Source organism: Trachypithecus francoisi, unplaced genomic scaffold (assembly GCF_009764315.1).
Source record: "Trachypithecus francoisi isolate TF-2019V2 unplaced genomic scaffold, Tfra_2.0 Lachesis_group4, whole genome shotgun sequence".
NCBI lineage: Eukaryota > Metazoa > Chordata > Mammalia > Primates > Cercopithecidae > Trachypithecus > Trachypithecus francoisi.
In genome coordinates this window covers 106,446,740-106,468,329 of record NW_022681469.1, presented here as the reverse complement: position 1 = coordinate 106,468,329, position 21,590 = coordinate 106,446,740, and the positions used below count along the sequence as shown (strand labels likewise).

The window sequence follows — 21,590 nt, the reverse complement described above, 5'->3', positions numbered from 1 at the left end:
CTACACCTTGTTGGGTTTGACCTGGCCTTGGCATGTCCTGTTGTTAGTCCAGTAATTCTGTTCACTTGACTGAGATTTCTCCACTCTAAAATTACCCCCACCTCTGCACCACCTGCTTTACGGTTAATCAGTATTTTATGAGAAGATACTTTGAGATTCTCTAAAAACCTCATTTTTCTCTTTCCAGTCTCATCCACCAGTTTGTCATCCATTAATATTTCTTGCTGGAATTAATTAGGGCAATGAAGGCACCAGTGATTTTTTTAAAAAATTCAATCATTTCTTCTTCATTTATCTATTGACCTATTCCTGAAAGCAAAAGCTTTCTTCTCATTCACTTTTCCATTAATTATCATCAGTGTGGATGCATGACTTTTTATTTTGGTTAACAGATTTTAACCCATCGCTATCGTTGCTAATTTTGATGCTGAACCTTCCCTCCATTTGGCCTGTTGGGGGCTGCGGGGGAGCCCTTGCAGCTGGCTTCTGTATTCTTTTGATGCCTCCATCATTCTTTGAGCACATCCTTATCTTCTGGCACAAGATGATCTCAACTCATCTTGTTCTTTCTTCTTTCCCAGCCATTTCTCCAGGGAACCTTGGGTTAGTGCAGTGGAGAGTGGGATTTAGAAACCAAGATCCAGGTAGTCGTGTGCTCGTTGCTCCTGGGGCATCACTGCTCCCAGCTAGGAAATTATGTATGTCTATAGCTAGGTCGTTTTCTGTATCTAGCCATGTATTCTGAAAAGCAGTATTTCACACCATCACCTCCAAATACAATGCAAAACCCCTCAGTTTACGTGAGCTTCCCCCTTTCTGCATCTGTCCCAGCCCTTCTGTGGTTCCCAGTATCCTCAGTATATTTATTTTTTTGCTGAATTCCACTCTATGTGGCCAGTCTCATGATTAAAGTGGGCTGCCACTCTGCTTGGACACCCTTCTGCTTGGATACCTTCTTTGCCCAGATCCTGACCTCTGACTGAACTCTCTCACACCCTGCCCTGGGAAGGGGAGGATGATGGCTGCCATTAAAATTTTTGCATATAAACTTAAGTTATCAAAGTCTAACGTGACTGCACTGTCCTCCTTCCAGGACTTAAGTACAGGACTCAAAAATTCCTGAAGTTCTGTCAAGTCATACTTGTTGTATGTCCGGCATGTCAACTCTGTGTCACTTTTCTGTATCCACAAAGGCAATGATCCTTATTGGGGCATCCTGTCTCAGAGTGAGTGTTGGCTTAGATTTCTCCACATGTGCCATTTTCTTGTTTTTTGTTTGTTTGTTTGTTTGTTTTTGTTTTTGAGACGGAGTCTCACTCTGTCACCCAGGCTGGAGTGCAGAGTCATGATCTGGGCTCAATGCAGCCTCTACCTCCCAGGTTCAAATGATCCTCAGCTTTGTGAGTAGCTGGGAGTATAGGCATGTACCACCACACCTGGCTAATTTTTGTGTTTTTGGTGGAGATGGGGTTTCACCATGTTGGCCAGGCTGGTCTCAAACTCCTGACTTCAGGTGATCTGCCCACTTTGGCCTCTCAGAGTGCTGGGATTACAGGCGTGAGCCACTGTGCCCTGCCAACAGCAGAGTATGCTTTTAACAATGATGAATGAGCAGGCATCTCTTTAAGCACCTTCTGAGGGTGTTCTGCTGGCAGGCCAGTGTAGATAAGAGCCGCTGTTCAATCTTCTACAGACTCAAGCAGAATACACTCCAACCCTCCACATCACTACCCAACACCTTTACAGCTCTGTCCGGGGAAGGAAGAATTCTGCAGCCCCCTCTTCTCATTCTTACTGCCAGAAGTCTGGCCACACATTCTTTTGGGGAAGTCCACGCTGCTTCTGTCCATGTGCCACCTTCCTGGCCTTCATCACATTCCTCGGATCATCTCTGACTCATGCCCCAGGAAAGACATCATGACATGCAGCGAGCAGAACAAAATCATCGGGGGTGTGGACACAAGCAGCACAGGCTTTGGGATCAGAGCAACAGGGCCCGGAATCCCAGCTCCACCACTTTCTAGCTGTGTGGCTTTAGGGAAGTCTTTTAGGTCATGTTCTTCAGCTGTAAAGCCTGAATAACAGTGCCTGTCTCACAGGTGATTGAGAGAACTAGAACATGGGGTTACATTGACTTCTCTGAGGTGTACACACAACTGCTTTCTGTCGAGCTTGAGCTACTTTACAAACGCATCTCCTCTGAGAAACCTGCCAGCCCCCGAGGCTGTCTGTGGCTCTGTCCCAGCCTCCCTCTGTGCTCACCCACCCCCTGTCCTGTGGTACTCCCAGGACGCTGGCTCTTGCTCCCCAGGGTCCCCTCTCACAGCCTCTCACCGGGGAAACAGTTGTTGACTCCTAGTCTGTGCCTGGTACTGGGCTGGAATTTGGGGAGGAGAAAGACTCCAGAGCTCATGGTCTAGATGCAAAGTCATTAATCACATAGAAGTCAGGGAGGTGACGTCAGAGAGGTCTGCTGGGGCGCCGGGAGGACACTGAGGAAGGAACAACAGAACCCATCAGTTGGGTGTGGAGGGCCCAAGAAGGGGACGACTGTGAAGCCCTGTCTCGAGGCTCCGTGAACGTGAGCCCAGGCAGAGAGCGGCAGAGTGGGGCAGGGACGAAGGCTCCCACCACAACACTCTCTGCCAGAAGAACATTCATGTTTCTTCCCTTTGATCCACTTTTCAATTGTATCTTCTTTGCAGAAGTTTCCTTGAAAAGTGCACCAAGCAGGTTTTATTACTTAGAGTTATCTTCAGTGAATTATGGAATGAAGGATCCTAATCATTGGAGGAACCCACTGAAAGGCCCTATAATAAGTTGATGCCCAGATGTGGGTTGCAAAAAAAAAAAAAAAAAAAGAAAGAAAGAAAAAAAGCAGCAGCTTTTATAGGTATTTCTGGCTCAGTAATGCTTTGCTTAATTAGTAACCTTTGACTGTAGAGTGAGCAAAACATCCCTGTGCCTGTTTTTATGGTGCACCATAAAAGGGAGAATGCAAATGTTACATGTTTTCATTTGCCTCTCCTGTTTGTCTGCTCAGTTACCTCCATAAACCCCTGCCATTCACGGCCATTTGCTGTGCTCTAATGGCCAAAATAACGTCTAGTCTTCTCAAAAGCCTGCTCTGAGCAGAGTTTTCCATAATGAAGATGCTAGTGGTAACACTTTAGGTACAGCTAAAACTGTTTTCATTCTGAAAATGGAAAGCAAAAAAAAAAAGTCCCACTTAGTGCTTATTTGTGCATAATAGTAGCCATTTTCTTAGAAGAAACTGTTTTAGAGAGTGTTATGGGCTAATAAAATAAAGCACAAGTCTGTTTAGCGCTGGTCTCTCTGTAACTAAAGAGTAGTGGAGATGGAGCAGCCGGGCGCCCAGCGTCCCCAGGTAGGACACTTAGAGACACCGAGGCTGCCGGCGGCATCGACAGCAACAGCATTTGGAATGATGCATGCCTCGGTGAAGTCGGGGGCGTGAAGGAACACTGTCTCCTAAGCACACATTGTGCCGAGGGACCGGATCCCGGGCTGATGGATGGGAGGCCACGGGCTGTGTTTCATTTTGCTGTTTGCCGAGGCACTCACCTGCGAGGACATCTTGCGGGATGTATGGGGCTTTCTGTTCCCCTAACATGCCCTTGATCCAAAGCCTCTTGCAATACTCTTCTCCCAGAGGTGAATCCTGGGGAAAATGTCGTCTCAGCAGATGAGTGTATCTGCTTTCCCTTGTCAGAAGTTGAAGCCCATACAACCCGGGCACAGTCCCCTTTTTGCCTAAAGGGCCAGGGTGTTTTTTTATTTTTTGCTTTTTTTATTTGAGACGGACTCTCACTCTGTTGCCCAGGCTGGAGTGCAGTGACGTGATCTCAGCTCACTGCAACCTCCACCTCACAAGTTCAAGCGATTCTCCTGCCTCAGCCTCCCGAGTAGAGTAGCTGGGATTACAGGCACGTGCCACCACACCCGGCTAATTTTTGTATTTTTAGTAGAGAGAGGGTTTTACCATGTTGTCCAGGCTGGTCTTGAACCCCTGACCTCAAATGATCCAACCACCTCGGCCTCCCAAAGTGCTGGTATTACAGGTGTGAGCCACCGCACCTGGCCCAGCCAGGGGTTTGAAAGCCAAATGGATTGCCCAGGAATTCCAGGATGGGATTGGCCTTCTGCAGAACTTGCTTCTGCTCCACTTGCCCCTCCCATCCCCATGTGCTGACACTCGCTGTGGTCCAGTGCTGTGCTAGACACAGGGGCCTCTGAGGCAGGTGCAAAGAGAACCTGCCTTCAGTGAGTAGGAAAGACAGACTCAGGAAAGAAGCAAGATAGCAAGACCTCATGGCAGGTGGCCGTGCCTCAGAGGGAGAAGCAAAGGACCGGGACCTCAGAGGAGGTTTCCTTTATTGTTATTGAACCGGACTTGTGGACCCGCCTGGCACGGCAAAGCCACACCATTGACATCGGGATTGCAGCGAGAGAAAGTGAGGCATTTCTTTCAGGGCACCAGACCAGGAGAATCGGGTCACTCATGCCTAAGACCTGACCTGTCCTATGGCTTACAGTAAGGATCTATAAAGGCAGAGAGGCAGAGGCTTCAGGCAGAGTCAAGCAATAGGACACAGAGGCGACACATTGGTTTTACCTAAAAGGCCATCTTGAAGCAGGAACCCACAAGTTATAGGTACATTCAAAGATTTTCTGATCTGTGATTAGTTAAGGGGTTGAAGCTTTGTCTAAACATTTTGGGTCAGCAGAAAAGAACATTAGCTCTGGCCTGAGGGTGTGAGTTCCTCCAGGCTCACAGGAATTCTTTTAGGAGGAAATTTAGAACGAACAGCAGAAGTCAGAGTTCCGTCCTAAGCTCCCCCATATCTGAAGCCTTCCTCAGCTCCCCCAGATCTGAGGTCTATGTGTAGTGGACCTGTGTAGCCAGCCCATTTGGTGGGAGTCCGGGTTTCTGAAAAACAACTCAGGGACACATGGTAAGATGTCACTTTAGTTTCTATTGGGAACCAAGCATCTCCTGACTCTAGCCTCCTTGGCTATTGTTTTCAGCTACTTTTACCTTCTTGTTTGTCAAGTTGCTAATTTACTTTTTTTTTTTTTTTTTTTGAGACGGAGTCTTGCTCTGTGTCCCAGGCTAGAGTGCAGTGGTGCAATCTCAGCTCACTGCAACCTCTGCCTCCTGGGTTCAAGCGATTCTCCTGCCTCAGCCTCCCAAGTAGCTGGGATTATAGGCGCCCGCCACCACACCCGGCTAATTTTTTGTATTTTTAGTAGAGATGGGGTTTCACCATGTTGGCCGGGCTTGTCTTGAACTTCTAACCTCAGGTGATCCGCCCGCCTCGGCCTCCCAAAGTGCTGGGATTCCAGGCGTGAGCCACCACGCCCAGCCTTGCTCATTTACTTCTCATGGCTTGTTAGGTGCCTGGAATTTCCCTTGAAGGAACTCAAGATTTTTCTTTATTTCCATGTTTGGGGGCCCATCAGTCCCTAAGCGGGGTCCCTGCTCCATGTCATCATGAGGACCTTCCTTTCTTTTTTTTGAGATGGAGTCTTGCTCTGCCGCCCAGGTTGGAGTGCAGTGGCCGGATCCCAGCTCACTGCAAGTTCCGCCTCCCGGGTTTACGCCATTCTCCTGCCTCAGCCTCCCGAGTAGCTGTGACTACAGGCGCCTGCCACCTCACCCGGCTAGTTTTTTGTATTTTTTTAGTAGAGACGGGGTTTCACCGTGTTAGCCAGGATGGTCTCGATCTCCTGACCTTGTGATCCGCCCGTCTCGGCCTCCCAAAGTGCTGGGATTACAGGCTTGAGCCACCGCACCCGGCCTGAGGACCTTCCTTTCAAAAATAGGCAGTGTGGACATGTCAGTAGAGACCTATCCAGAAATGTAGCTCTAAAGTGTCCACTTTCCTATGCGTGTCTTTTCTGTGATTTGCTTTCCTCTCTTCAAAAGTCCACAGTGTTTACAGCACCTCAGGCAATGTCAAGCCTTAGAAATTCCAGAGGCTCCTGGAATAAGACACTCAGATCCCTACACTCTACCTTTAATGCTGCCAGCATTCCATCTGGAACCATGCCTGGCTGTGGCAGGGCAGAGCCAGCTGGGACCTGCTTGGATTTGTGTGGCCACAGGCAAGGCCAGGGAAAGGCGAGGTTACCTGGTAGAGCCAGCACCAGAGAGGAACTTTAGGCATCTTAGCAACAAACCACCCTCCAGGCAATGGTTGTTAGGGGTGTAGGAGACGATCCCTGAGAGCTGGCTAGTTGGCAGAGGGTGGAGAACAGAGGCTGGGGGCCAACCATACTGGGATGGGTTGTGGGGCCTCCGTAAGCCTCAGTTTCTTCATCGTAAAATTCAGAGACCAGCAGTTCATTTAACGCTTTAGCATGGGACTAGCACATATTAGACACTGAATACATGTAAGTTCCTAATAATAAAAATAATGAAGTCAAGGCAAGTGTTTAGCATCCAAGAAGGCTGCTTGAGACACTGAGCTTCAGAGGAAAACCGCCTTCCCCAGAGGGAGGCCTGTGGAGTGTGCAGGGCCCTGTCCTAGAAAATACCCGGGAAACCAGGCAGAGGCCAGCAGGGCAGGCTCAGGCGGGATGAGCACCACACGGGAGCTGAGAATCAGGGGCTGGGGACCTGCAACCCCTGTGGGGGTCGCCATGGTCATTGAACCTAGGTCTGTGAAGTCCCCAGTGACTAAGGATCTGTAGCCCAGGAAGAGACAGCCTGGGCTTGAACACCCACAGTGGCAGTGAAGAGTCAGGCTGATGCTACTCACAGCGCACTCAAGCAGAACCGCCAACTCCCATAGCTTGGAAAGGTCCAATCCAGCAGTCCCCATCTCTTTTTCCCGGGAGAAACTGACTTTAGGAACAGCCAGGAGGCTTCTCACCCAGCACACTGGGCTCCCAGGCTTCACCCAGCTGGGCAGAGGGTCAGGGGCAGCCCATCTTTGCAGAGGCGTTGGCCTGTTCCTGCCCCACCCCACCTGGCAGCAAACAAAGATGGCAAGATAGCCTGGGCCGGCTCTAGGTGAGGGGCTCACCTGGGTCAGGAAGCAGACAGCTCCAGTATGGCCAGGGGCTCTCAGGTTGCTCTGTTTGGTACAGTAACGTCCTGTATTGATTTATTACATGGTTACCGTCTTTGTCCTCCCGGGAACACAAGCTCAGTGAGAGCGGGGACCTTGTCTGTGCAGTGCCGGATCTCCTCTTGGCACCCAGAACAGGGCCTGCTGCATAGAAGGAAGGCATCGTGCCGAGAAGCGCTGTGAACAGGTGGACGGGGCATCGCACACACACCATCCGGGACAGACATAGCCCAACACAGACATATTGGGCCACCTGAGGCCCAATAAAGTTTTTCCAACCTTGACTGACTTCACTGTCCACCTGGCTACCTGTTGCCTCTGAAGGGAGAAATTCTAGTGTGCCGCGTGTCCTGCAGGTTCGTAAAGCCAAATGCTTTTGTCTCATCACTTCAAGATCTGGGGCTGGGGCTTTCTCATCACTACTTCTGTCTCCTCCTTCCCTCATTATGGATGGACGTGAGGCCTGTCTGTGGCCCTTTGGATAAGTATCTGTCAGCATTTCGGACGTAGTAAACCCTGACTGTAGTTGAATTTCTTTTTCATAATAGGAGGAACACGAGTGACATTATTTCGGAATAGTCCGTCGCATATGCACAGGAGAGCTGTCATCAGCCCTAATAGCGCCTTCAGTAATCCCGCGGTCATCTGGGTAAATTTGCCGAGATGGGCCTCATTTTTTGTTCTGGTGTAATGTCTCTGCCTAAGTGTTTAGGTACTGGGGAGACAGGTGACAGTGACATACATACTCAGAAATCTCAGAATGTTTCTTGGTTGCTCGACTGTCCATAGTAACACCCTCACAATGACTTCTCTCTCCTATTTCTCAACCAGCATAGAAAAGCTCTGTGAGATGAATGGTGTTCATTTGTCTATCTGATCCGTTGAGGTCCTGTTATGGGGCTTTAAAACTACCACAGGAGAGGAACATACTGCAGCATAAGTGACAACTCAAGTGGGACCAAAGGAAGTGTTTCACCACAAATGTCATTTTCGAGAAATAGAGGTCAACGTATATATAAATCACAACTGTCAAACCAAATTAAATTTTATGAGAGTCGTATTTCCCCGTTCTTTCTGAGGACCGTTCCCTGCTCTGATTCCTTCATCTTAATTCTCTTGTTGGATTTTTTAGATTTGCCTGTGTGTTTCATTTCTCCAGCCATTAGGTTTTATATTTCTTTCCTTCATTCGTCCATTCACCCAGCAGACATTTATTAAGCACCTGCTGTTTTATGGATTTTATTGTTTCAGGTATCATGCTACATATTAGATTACTAAGGTGAAAACGTTTTAGTTTCTCCCTCCAAGAATTCACAATTTTCAGGAGGAAGGATGTGGGAAGGAGGAAGGAAATGTAGTCTTTTTTGTTTGTTTTTTTGTTGTTGTTGTTTTGAGACAGGGTCTTGCTCTGTCACCCAGGTTGGAGTGCAGTGGCACAATCTTGGCTCACTGCAGCCTCAACCTCCCAGGCTCAAGAAATTCTCCCACCTCAGCCTCCTGAGTAGCTGGGATTGCAGGAGCATACCACCACACCCTTTTATTTTTATTTTTTATTTTTTTGGTAGAGATGGGGTCTCCCTATGTGGCCCTGGCTGGTCTCAAATTCCTGAGCTCAAGCGATCCTCCTGCCTCAGCCTCCCAAAGTGCTGGGATTACAGGTGTGAGCCACTGTGCCCAGCCACAAATGTAGTCTCAATTTTGGTACACATGAGACTTGTGAGAATTGTTGTGATGATCTATGGCCAGGGGAGTATGTGAAAGCAAGTAAGTGAGCAGGGTCAGCCAGGAAGGCTCTGCAGAGGAGGTGAGACTCAGGTTGGACCTTGAAGGGGATATAGTCTTTTGATGGGTAGGAAGACATTCCAGGTAGAGAGAAGAGAGGAATGAAAGTCTCAGAGTTAGAAACTTGCACAGCACCTGTTGTTTCAAAGTGTAGATCTTATTTTTATTTGGGAATGGTGACACCAACAGATCGGGAGACAAATGGCGTTGGAAAGACGGCTTGTTGCTGACAGATCCCAAGGGGAGGGGGCAGGGCACGCCACGCAGGGCCACGTGTGGAAGCACCGGGTTGGTCAGGAGGCAGAGGAGGAGGGGACTGTGGCAGGAGCCTCTGCTGTGGCTTCCGAGAGAAGGGCCGGGCCAGGCAAGGTTAGGACTAGCTGGTGTCAGTCTCAGCGGGCTCCGGGGCTGGGGGCTGTTCCTGCTGTTGGATGCCCAGCCCCAGAGATAGGACAGGGGCACGGAGCCCTGAGTGTGAGCACTCACAGAGGAGGAGGTGGGACTGGGCTCTGGGTACAAAAGGTACCCTCCAGGTGAACTGCTTGCTGTCTCCGGGAACTGGCTCACCCTGGGAGGGCCATGTCTCCAGGGCCAGCCAGGCCCAGGTGTGCCACGTCCAGTGGAAATGGTGGCTAATGCACCGTGGGCAGGGCTGAGCGGGCACAGAGAGGAGCGTATGTGAGCGGGATGTGATGGGAGATGGCCCAAGGGGAGCCGCAGCTGGTGGGAAAGGCCGTGCTTGGGGGCTGGCTGGCTTTTGTCTAAAATCACCTCTAAGAAACCACAGCTGCTGGTCACCAAGCTCGCTGGCATGTGCCAGAGTGTCCGGGGCTGACCTCGTCCCATTGGGGGCTCTTGACAACCCTTTAGGGTGACCACTGTGGTCCTCGCTATGTGGACAAGAAGTCTGAGGAGCTCAGTGTCTCTCAGACATGGGCCCGGCCAGACCTCATGCCCCAGAGCTTTTGGCCGAGGAGCCGCTGCCACTCTCCTCACGCTGCTTCCAGGGCAACGGAGCAGAAGTCCTCACCAGCCTTTCAGGAATTTAGAAATATTAGCAGGGAATCACCCAGTGTGTGGCGCAGGGAGCGTCGACATCCCTGTTTCCCCTTGAGAAGGGTCGGATCTGATGGGAGAGAGGGACAACTGCAGATGGGGAGGTTGCAGGGCTCCGCTCAGACAGGGCCCGGGGCTCCCAGGGCAGGGGCCATGTGGCGGGGAGATGGCTTCCAGGAGAAGGGCTTTATGGAGGAGCTGGTTCCTTCAGGGCATAGGGTCGGGCGAGAAGGCTGTTTTCAGGGGACACACTTGGGAGATGTGAACAAACTAGTCAGAATGCAGAGAGCACAGGGAAGCTAAGGCAGGCACCAGGCACTGTGGACTGAGTGTACCCTCGATTCCTGTGCTAAAATCCTCACCCCCAAGGCGAGGGTGTCAGCTGGCCTTTAGGAAGGGATGGGGTCGTGGGGTGGGGCCCTCACCAATAGGATGAGTGCCCCTCTCCTTCCACCACGTGAGGACACAGGGGCACTTGGCCGTCCCCAACCTGGAAGGGAGTCCTCACCAGGACCCGCCCAGGCTGGCCCCCTGGTCCCTTCAGTCCCAGCACCGTGAGGAAATGAACTCCCATTGCTTGTAAGCCACCCAGTCTGTGGCGGGTCATTACAGCAGCCGGACCCACTACAACAGTGGGGATGGTGGGGTAGGAGGGCACCAGGCACCCCTGGGCCCGGAGAGGGAGGCTGGACCACTCAGCATAGCAAGTCGTGAATTGGAGTCAGGTGAGACGGATGAGTGGGAGCCTGTGGGTTAACAGGGGGCCCAGACTCATCTCCTGCCCCTCCTTCCCTGTGGCTGTGAGCCCCAAGGCCCAGAGCACCCTGAGGCCTGCCCCAGGCGGAACCCTGCGGGGTGCGTGACGTGGGGAGGGAGGCCTACGCGGAGGTGCAATATGGGTCTCCTTTAGGCCTGTCCTCTCCGCACTGCTGGCCAGAGAAGCCATCTTGCCTGGGCCCTGAAAACCAACAGTTGGGCAGCCCTGACCCTTTGGTTTGTTTTAAGGTAGTAAGGACACTGGCTTTTTTTTGAGACAGAGTCTCGCTCTGTTGCCCAGGCTGGAGTGCAATGGTGCGATCTCGGCTCACTGCAACCTCTGCCTCCCGGGTTCAAGCAATTCACCTATCTCAGCCTCTTGGGTAGCTGGGATTACAGGCATGCGCCTGGCTAATTTTGTATTTTTAGTAGAGACGGGGTTGCTCCATATTGGTCAGGATGGTCTCGAACTCACAACCTCAGGTGATCCTCCGGCCTCGGCCTCCCAAAATGCTGGGATTACAGGCATGAGGCACCGTGCCCGGCCAACACTTGCATTTTTTAAAACTCACTGATCTATCAAAATAGTTCAAGCAAGAGGGTGGGAGCTTCTAAATCAGGGTCCTACCACTGAAATCAAGCAAATGTAAGAGAGGCTGTGGAGGAGACCCTGCCACGTGCAGGAGGGGATGGGGGACAGAAGGAGCACTGACCCTCAATGACAGAGGACGATGGTGTCGTGACCGGAAATAGGGCTTTCCACAGGCGGGGCCCATCATAGGAGGAACACCACGATTCTGGGGTGAGGCTGCTGTGTGTGAGCTGCTGGAGCTCAGAAGCATCTGCCTGTGGTCGGTAGGAAGGAGCTCCCGCACCCAGGTCTCTGTCTCCTTGTGGAGGGACAGGAAGGGCCCCAGGAAGGAGGCCTTGCAAGAGAGAGGCAAGAGGAGGCAAGGAGAGGCTCAGGAGGGTCTTCATTTGGGGTTGCTGGGGCAGAAAAGGGGCCAGATGGGGAGTGGGGGGAGAGCGAGGGAGCCAGCGCCCCGGGAGCCCAAGTGTGGAGCTCAGGATCGGGGGACAAAACCCCGTCACTCCACAGCCCTTCTGCCTGTGAGGATTGAAAGGATATTAAACAGTAAAGACAAAACCATGACAACCTGGAGAGACAGAAGTCCCAAGGGAAGGGCTGGGAATCTGGAGCTGGGCTCGTTCAAAGCCTGAAGTCTCCTTGGAAGCTAAAACAAATGCAGCACCGCGTCGAGTCCCCTGCCGGCTCATCAGGTGTGCAAGCTCTGCAGTTTGTCTGGGGGAGCTGGCATCTGGGCCTTACTGGGCCTTCCTGGTTTCCTGTGCCTTTGCCAGAAGCCACCATCTGTCCCTCCCTCCGCAGGGGCCCTCCAGCCACCTCCTCTCAGGAGGCTTCGTCTGGCTGTGGTGGGCGCGGGGAGCAGCCCTCAGAAGGAGGGGTACTCGGTGTCTGTGGAAGTTGCTAGACGTGCAAGTTTTCCTGCTGACACCAGAGTTTCAGCCGGGCAGGGTGTGCCTAGCTTGGCAGGTTTCCATGGAAGGGGTTCTGGAGCGTCTTTTTCTCCTCCTCTTAGCTCTGGATGGAGGGGGGCCGCCTCCTCGCATCCCTCCTCCCCTCCCCACACGCAGCTGCACCTTGTCTGCTTCCCCTCCATGTGCAAAATTACCTTCGGGGTGAGGTTAATGACTGTCCTCTGAGCAGCCATTGACCCTGGCCTCTGGAGTGGTGAGCTCATTGTGACCACCACAGCCTCCCAGTGGGGGTGTCCCTGGTCCTGCCTAGCCCACCAATTTCCACCAGTTTTCCCAAGGGCCGGACCTCGTGTGCACAAACAGACCCAGCCTCCTGGCCCACTGGCACCAAACCCCGGCCAGACCTGAGAGTGGGCCAGCCGGGGGTGCGTGGCAGGTGGCAGCATCCCCGTGGGTATAACGGACAGACAGCACCCCTAATGGGCCTGAAGGACTGCCCCTGCCGGGTGGCATTTGAAATAGATGCCATTTCTGCTTTTGTCCTAAGTATCGTAAAGCGCTGTTTATTAGCCTTAAAAAAAGTTAAAAAACAAAGCCCTTCAAAATCCCAGCTTTCCCACAGAGCTTTGATTTGTTTTCTCTTTAAGAAATTCTGCCTCCCTCTACATCAGCACATTGTTGGTGAGCACCCAGTTGCTTCTAGAACACTCTATCTTGGCCTTGAAATCTAACTAGAGAGCCAGAAGAGCCCAGCCAGGGTTAAAGAACTCCTGTCTCTCACAAAAAAGGGTCCTCATCTCTTCAGACAGAAATGTTAACCTTGTATTATAGAAATTTCAGTTTATCCCCTAGAGGTCGCTAAGTAAAGTTACATTTTGATGCTCATTTGTTTTGGAGCTCCGCGGAAAGCAACCCATTTTCAGTACTGATTTTTAAATCATTTGCATGTTCACTTGTAAATTCGTTCATGCGTTAAACAAACACCAAGTTGAGACTGGACCTTGGAAGAGATGCTGGAGGTGCAGGGATGGGTGAGACCCTGGCCTTTCCTCAGGGCGAGTCCACAAGCAGCCAGAAGTGATGACACAGCACGGTGAGAGGACTCAGAGGCCGAGGAGAAGGAGTCAGTGCCGTGGGGATGGTGCACTCCAGCAGGGCTTGCCACACTTCTTCTGTAAGGGTCCCAATAGTAAATACTTTAGGCTTTCCAGGTCAGATGTTCTCTGTTACAGCTCTGCAGTTCTGCTGCAAAAGCGTGCAAGTAGCTATCAGCCACACAAACCAGTGACTGTGGCTGTGTTCCAATAAAACTTTATTTACAAAAACAGGAGGTGGGCCAGATTCAGCCCCTGGGCCAGAATTTGCTAACTGCAGTACTAGAACCCTGCTTGTTTGTGTTTGAAACGGGGTCTCCCTCTGTGGCCCATGGTGGAGTACAGTTGCATAATCACCACTCACTGCAGACTAGACCCTCCGAGCTCCAGCGATCCTCCTGCCTCAGCCTCCAGAGTAGCTGGGACTACAGGCATGCACCACCACACCTACCTAGTTTTTATATTTTTTATAGAGATGGGGGTCTCATCATGTTGCCCAGGCTGGTCTCGAACTCCTGGACTCAAGCAAACCTCCCACTTTGGCCTCCTGAAGTGCTGGGATTATAGACGTGAGCCACTGAACCTGGCCTAGAGCCTGCTTTAATATACCTGCTAGGGGCCATCTCGTTAAGGAAGGTAATTGTGTTTGACTTACTGTGTGATAATTTGGCCCAGACCCTGTGAAGTTAGATGCTACCTCGTAGAAGATTGTAAGTTGCAAAGCCGGAGGTTGCGGTTGTATCGCTCTCATAGCCGGTTTAATTTCTGACTTTTTGATCTTATTGAGCATTGTTTCTTTCATTCACACTACGTACTTTGACATATATTCCCCTCCGAACCAGTTTTACCATCCTACTAGTTCCTCATTAATGAGCGAAATAAATCTTTGACACACACTATGTATTCGTATGAGAATTTGTGTCTATTTATTTTTGAGGCAGGGTCTCGCTCTGTCATCCAGGCCGGAGTGCAATGATGTGATCATAGCTACTGCAGCCTTGACGTCCTGGGCTCTAATGATCCTCCTGCCTCATCCTCCTGAGTAGCTGGAACTATGGGCTGTGCCACCATGCCTGGCTAATTTTTTTAAAATTTATTTTGTAGAGATGGAGTCTCCCTCTGTTGCCCAGGCTGATTTTGAACTCCCAAGCTCAAGAGATCCTCCTGCCGTGTCTCCCAGGAGTTGTGTTTTTGTTTATTTATTTATTCTTTTGAGGTAGAGTCTCACTCTGTCACCCAGGCTGGAGTGGAGTGGCGCAATCTCAGCTCACAGCAACCTCCACCTCCCAAGTTCAAGCAATTCTCCTGCCTCAGCCTCCCAAGTAGCTGGGATTACGGGCACGTGCCGCCATACCCAGCTAATTTTTGTATTTTTAGCAGAGACGGGGTTTCCCCATGTTAGCCAGGCTGGTCTTGAACTCCTGACCCCAGGCGATCCACTTGCCTTGGTCTCCCAAAGTGCTGGGATTACAGGTGTCAGCCACCACGCCTGGCCAGGAGTTATGTTTTTTGTTTTTTGTGTGTTTGTCTTAGATGGACTGTCACTCTGTCACCAGGTTGGAGTGCAGTGGCGTGATCTCAGCTCACTGCAACCTCCACCCTCCTGGTTCAAGAGATTCTCCTGCCTCAGCCTCCCGAGTAACTGGGACTACAGTAACACCCTACAGGTGTGGGACTACAGTGCCACCACACCCAATTTTTGCATGTTTAGTAGAGATGGGGTTTCACCATGCTGGCCAGGCTGGTCTCGATCTCTTGACCTCGTGATCCACCCACCTCAGCCTTCCAAAGTGCTGGGATTACAGGCATGAGCCACCACGCCCGGCCTGGGAGTTGTGTTTTTTTGTTTTGTTTTGTTTGTTTGTTTTTTGAGACGGAGTCTCGCTCTGTCGCCCAGGCTGGAGTGCAGTGGCCAGATCTCAGCTCACTGCAAGCCCCACCTCCTGGGTTCACGCCGTTCTCCTGCCTCAGCCTCCTGGGAGTTGTGTTTTTTTTTGTTTGTTTGTTTTGTTTTGTTTTGTTTTGTTTGAGACGGAGTCTCGTTCTGTCGCCCAGGCTGGAGTGCAGTGGCCGGATCTCAGCTCACTGCGAGCTTTGCCTCCCGGGTTTACGCCATTCTCCTGCCTCAGCCTCCCGAGTAGATGGGACTACAGGTGCCCACCACCTCGCCCGGCTAGTTTTTTTGTATTTTTTTAGTAGAGACGGAGTTTCACTGTGTTAGTCAGGATGGTCTCGATCTCCTGACCTTGTGATCCGCCCGTCTCGGCCTCCCGAAGTGCTAGGATTACAGGCTTGAGCCACCACACCCGGCCTGAGTTGTGTTTTTAAGTGAATGGTTTGACAGTGATGATCCGCACTGTGCCGGGGATACATTGAAGAGGCTATGGGAGCACAGAAGTAGGACATAGATTCTGGCAGCCTAGCAGGAGCAGTGAGAGGCGGCGAGGGATGCTGCCCAGAGGCTTCCCAAAGGCCCGGATGCTCTCCAGATTCCAAAGGAGTCAGCCAGTTGCAGAGAGGAGGGGTGGAAGGAGCAGGCACACTCTGAGAGGGGGAAGAGCAGTGCAGGGGGACAGGTGTTGGAGACTGCGTGATGCCTGCAGGTAATGACAAACTGCGGCTGCAGGAAGAAGTGCAGGCAGAGCCTAATGGAGCCGTGTGGCGCCTGCCTGGGTTCACCAATCATTTGGCACCTGTTCCAATCGACATCTTTCAAAAAGGGAGACCAGGCACTGGGCGGGAAGGGCAGGGGAGTTTGACCTTGGCTGCCACCTCCAGTGGTCTGCCCTTGTCCCAATCTGTTGATCCCGGCCCTGAAACTGTTTTATGCTCAGCAAAACAACAGCCCTGTAGATAACCAGACACTCGCTGCTCAGAAGGCAGGTGAAGGGGTCACCTCATGGAGAATGGCCCCAGGGCCTCGGAAAGGCCTCCCTCCTCAGGCTCTCCCTGCCTCACCCCACTGGCCCCTGTTTCTTATTTATTTACTTATTTAGTTTTATTATTTATTTATTTATTTATTTTTTGAGATGGAGTCTCGCTCTGTCACCCAGGCTGGAGTGCAGTGGCGCGATCTCAGCTCTGCCTCCCATGTTCACGCCATTCTCCTGCCTCAGCCTCCCGAGTGGCTGGGGCTACAGGCACCCGCCACCACGCCCGGCTAATTGTTTTGTATTTTTAATAGAGATGGGGTTTCACTGTGTTAGCCAGGATGGTCTCAATCTCCTGACGTTGTGATCCACCTGCCTCGGGATTACAGGCGTGAGCCACCGCCCCGGGCCGGCCTGGTTGCTGACCGTGCAGTGGTTTTCCAGCATCTCTGCAGAGGGAGCCGCAGGCCCGGTGTTCTCAGAGAAACCTGATGAGCCTGGCTGCCTCTTGCTGTGCTTTCTCCCACTCTCCTGCTCTCTCAACGCGCGCTTGCCTTTCTCTCTCGGGCAGCCTCCCAGGCCTTACTGGTTCTCTTTCGTTCCTCTTTGTCATGGGGGTGGAACAGCCCTGAATCCCGGAGCCACTGCCCTGACCACCACGGACCCCGCAGCAGCCCCTGTGGCCGAGAGCGTGCCCTGAGTGCCCAGTGCCTGAACCGGATGGGGGAGCCCACAGGGTCAGGAAGCCCCCAGGCCTCAGGTGAATGCTTCTGGGGCTGGGAAAGTAACCAGACAGACTGAATCCATACATGCCGAGCATCCAGGCCAGAGGAGGGCAGGGAGCTCTAGGCAGAGCCCCCACCCGGGACCCCAGCGTTCCTCCGCCTTGTTGATTTCTCCCTCAGGCAGCGCAAAACACACATCCAGGGTGGGGAGGGGAGGGCTGCAGGGGCAGACCAGAGGAAGGAGACTTGGAGTCGCTTAGCAAAGGTGAATGAGCATCCGTGGTGCAGCTTGGGGTCTTGGAGAGTAAGTTGAACCTGCCAGGTATCTGTTTCCTCCCCCACATGCACAGACCAGGCAAGGACCTGGAAGGCAGGAGGCTGCCAGGCAAAGCGCCCACCGGTCACTTGGTACCGTGAACTACGCATGTGAGTGACGTGCGCCCTGACTGCTGGCTCTTCCCTTAGCGCTTACACGTCATTGAGTGATAAATGAAAGGTCCTGAATGGACCGTCTGAAATTTTTAAGTCATCCCTTTTTCTTCCTTTCTTCCTTTTTTTTAAAAAAAACAAAAACAAAAACAAAACTTTCTATGAAATCGCCCAGTGCTTTGGTTTAATCCCCAGAGGACTGGTTTCCCTAAAAGGAGCCCACCTAAGTCACCAATAACTCTAAAACCACTAAACCAGGCCATGGGGCCCGCATTCAACAGGGAAGCACTTTGCACCCAGTAAAATCCAACTGAAAAAATGCGGGGCTTGGTCCTCCCCAGTCCCCAGTATCTGGTCCCAGCCCGCCCACGACCCCCATCTCCTCCCCTGAGACATTGCCTAGGCAGCCGGGGGCAAGGTCTTGCTGGCCCTTCCGTCTGTGCTGTGGTGTGTATTCTCCTTTACCTGGAGGCCTGTAAGGTGTCGTGAGCTGTGCTGATCTTGTGACAAACACTCGGTGACCTTGAATGAGTCACTCATTTCTGGACTTCGGCTTCTTTCAGCGTAGCATGGGCTGGAATAATGTCCTCCAGCTTCCTAGCTTATGGGTGGACCCATTCGTGCATCAATCACACAGATAAATATTGCACGGCCTTGCCGGGCGCGGCGGTTTATGCCTGTAATCCCAACACTTTGGGAGGCTGAGGCAGGTGAATCACGAGGTCAGGAGATCGAGAGCATCCTGGCTAACACGTTGAAACCCCGTCTCTACTAAAAATACAAAAAATTAGCCAGGCGTGGTGGCAGGCGCCTGTAGTCTCAGCTACTCGAGAGGCTGAGGCAGGAGAATGGCATGAATCCGGGAGGCAGAGCTTGCAGTGAACTGAGATCGCGCCACTGCACTCCAGCCTGGGCGACAGAGCAAGACTCCGTCTCAAAAAAAAAATTATTTCACGGCCCCTCTCCACTGCACACTGTGCTGGGGCCAGAGCTTTCGAGCCGACTTGAATGAGCTCCCCTGAGATCCCCAGATCCTGAAGTTAATTCTCTTCTTGCCCATTAGGATTGGATGGCTCCAATCTCAGCATTCTGCCCTGGGTCCCTTCCCTCTTCACAGACGCAATGGAGGGAGGCAGCTGCCATGGTGCCATAGGCCCTGACGGGGCATAGGGAGGCCTCAGTCCTGTCTGACTCAAGAGCTAGTCCAGCCCCAGGTTTGCCTAGACCCTTCCCTTCTCCGAGATGGGTGTTCTGTGGAACCTTAATCTATCCACCTAACTCTTGTTTTCTGTGTCTCTGAAGTGAGGACTGGAGGGTTTCGATGGCTACCCCCAGTGCTAAGAACTGGTTCACTTTGGTGCCAGGGGACTTGCCGCCAGCTACACAGTCTTTTCCTAATTGCACCACCCTGTGGTTTTGCTGACTTCGGGGCTGTTCGTTATCTACGCTGGTCTCCAGCTCATTCTCTACCAAATGTTTTTGGCCCGTCATTCTACACTTCATTTTACTGTTTCTTTTTTTAATTGAGGTGAAATTCACCTCACATAAAATTAACCATGTTAAAGAGTACCATTCACAACTCAATAGATTCCCAGAGCCGTGCAACCACCACGTCTGTCTAGTTCCAAAACATCTTTATCACGCCACAAAGAGACCCCACACCCAATAGCAGTCACTTCCCATCCTCTCCTCTCCCCATCCCCTGGCAACCATCAACCTGCATTCTGTCTCAACGGAGTGAAAGATCCTGGACATTTCATCAAATGGAATTGTGTGGTGCGGGGACTTCGGGTCAGGCTTCCTTCCCTTTGCATCCATCATGTTTTGAGATTCGTCCATCTGGTAGCAGGTGTGGGGGCTTTGTTCCTTTCTATGGCTGAATCCTGCTCCATGGTGCAGAGAGTCCTTTGCTTTATCCACTCAGTGCTGGGCGTTTGCCTTGTTCATGGCTTTGGCTATTGTGACTGGTGCGCTAGGAGCATGCGCCTGCAGGTATCTGTTAAGACACCTGTTGTCTGTTCTCTTGGGTCAATGCCTGGGGGCAGAGTTGCTGGCTCATGTGGTGACTCTGTGTGTAACTTTTGGAGGAGCCCCTAACTGTGTGGATGTTTTCAGCTGAGAGCATTGAGAGTTTTGCGCTTTGCCTTTCAAGTTCTCTAGGAAGCAAGCCACCAGCACGCCTGCTTACACAGTCTCCTCTGCATCCATATCTCCAGTTGACCAAGGTCGTTTTGAATTCTCCTGCCACCCTCCCAAGACTTGGCCACCCGCCAGCTTGGTTTCCCCTGCACACTTAGTGAGCACGTTTCCTATCCTGTCATTTAAGCCACTTACAAAGCGTTAAATGCACCCGGCCCCAGGCCGATCCCGCTCCAGCAGCCAGTTTGTCCTGACATGCTCTCCGTGCTTGCAGCCGGCCTTCTCTGTGTCCCTTTGGGTCCCCCAGAGCCACAGGGTCACACGAGACCAGAGTGTGCTTGTGATGGGGGTGCAGAGATCTCCAAAGAAGAGCTCCAGGGCTCTTCTGGTGGGCACGAGGCCGTGGCTGTCTCCCCCATGACTCCCTTGCTGGCACAGCTTGTGTGGCACTGTCAAGGGCGGAGAGAGGGATGCAATCAGCTTGGGGCACCAGCAGTAGAAGCGGCACTGGCACTTGGGTTTCTTAAAAGCACAAGGATGAGGCCGGGCACGGTGGCTCATGCCTGTAATCCCAACACTCTGGGAGGCCAAGGCAGGCGGATCACGAGGTCACGAGATGGAGACCATCCTGGCTAACACGGTGAAACCCCATCTCTACTAAAAATACAAAAAATTAGCCGGGTGTGGTGGCGGGTACCTGTAGTCCCAGCTGCTCAGGAGGTTGAGGCAGGAGAATGGCGTGAACCCGTGAGGCGGACCTTGCAGTGAGCTGAGATTGCACCACTGCACTCCAGCCTGGGTGACAGAGCTAGACACTGTCTCAAAAAAAAAAAAAACAGCACAAGGATGAGTGAGAGTTGGGACTTGGGGTCAGATTAGGGGAAATGGAATGCTACTGAGCAGGCTGATGGTGTGGAGCTCCCAGACAGGGAGTAAAATTAGCACGGGACAGACTACGGGGCAGGAGCAAAGACTCGGGAGAGGCAGAAGCTGGGGAACTTGCAGGGCACCCTGCAGGCATCACCAACAGACCTGGAAAAGGCAAATCTCTGTTGAAGGAAGTGGCTTTTCCCTCATCAGCGCTGCCAGGAGGCAGTTTCTTTAAATCTTAAGGGGACTGGGCCTGCTGGTCTGGCTTCCAGGGCAGAAGCCTCGTCCTTCCCTGCTTAAGGACCTTCCTTATGCCGTGGGCCAACAGTGGCATCTGTTTGGTGTGTGGTTGGGGTAGAAGCTGGACCCCCATGTGCTTACAGTTGTCACTGTTCACCGTGGTCCTGGCCAAGTCTTCCTCTCCAGGCTCTCTCTGAGCCCTCACTTGTCAGAGGGAGGAAGGATGAGATGGTATGGATGGTCCCCTCCATCACTGATGGCCTCCAAGTCCTCAGAGGTTTGCTCCCAGGGGTTTCACCCTTTGGGTCCAGTCCTTCTGCAGCCCAGTTCTTGACTGTGAGCTTTTGACTGAAACTCACCCAGACTTGATGTTGGGCATAGCAAGAGCCTGTATCTCCAAGGCATGAGAGGGGATTGTGCAGCACTCAACTTGTCCCAGGTGTGGGGACGCCCTGCAGCCCTGCCCAGCTCACTAGGTACCAGCAGGTGCACAAGGTCTACAGGGCAGCCTGAGTCCCTAAGGCATGTCCAGCCTATCTCAGTGTCTCACTCTGCACAGGTGGGAGCTATCGGCGATGAGGAGGAGTGGGTCACCCTCTATGAAGAGGAGAATGAGCCTGATGCCCAGATGCTGGAGATCCCAAACCTCACACCCTACACTCACTACAGGTGAGAACAGCAGTAATAAGCTGCTACAGGAGGAAACGCTGGCAGCCCAGGCAGGTGGCTTCTGTTGGCGATAGTAAAACCCAGTCGTATGCATGCAAATGAGATGTTTCCAAGTGGCAATAACAGTACATCAAAGCCTTAAGGAGCAGGCAGGATGCATAGCTGGGTGTTATTCCAAGGGAGATAATAGGCAGATGTTAGACTCCTGAGGCTCCTTCTATCAGTACCAGCTGGCAAAACACCCCATAGAAATGACCCACTGTTATATTAGGCTGAATAGCCAAGAACCACAGGCAGCAGAGACGTGGCACTTTACCAAACTCCACAACCTCTTGGGACTATTAACATGCCTTGTGCAAACAA

General features: G+C 52.0%; 1 protein-coding gene across 1 annotated transcript in view; it reads left to right on the top strand.

Annotated features, from left to right (window-relative positions):
- The window catches only part of SDK1 (sidekick cell adhesion molecule 1), a 990,930-nt gene that overhangs the window by 813,413 nt on the left and 155,927 nt on the right, over nt 1-21,590 (top strand). Inside the window, 1 exon segment of the mRNA XM_033191941.1 lies at nt 21,118-21,227. Coding sequence (XP_033047832.1) covers nt 21,118-21,227 — 110 coding nt within the window.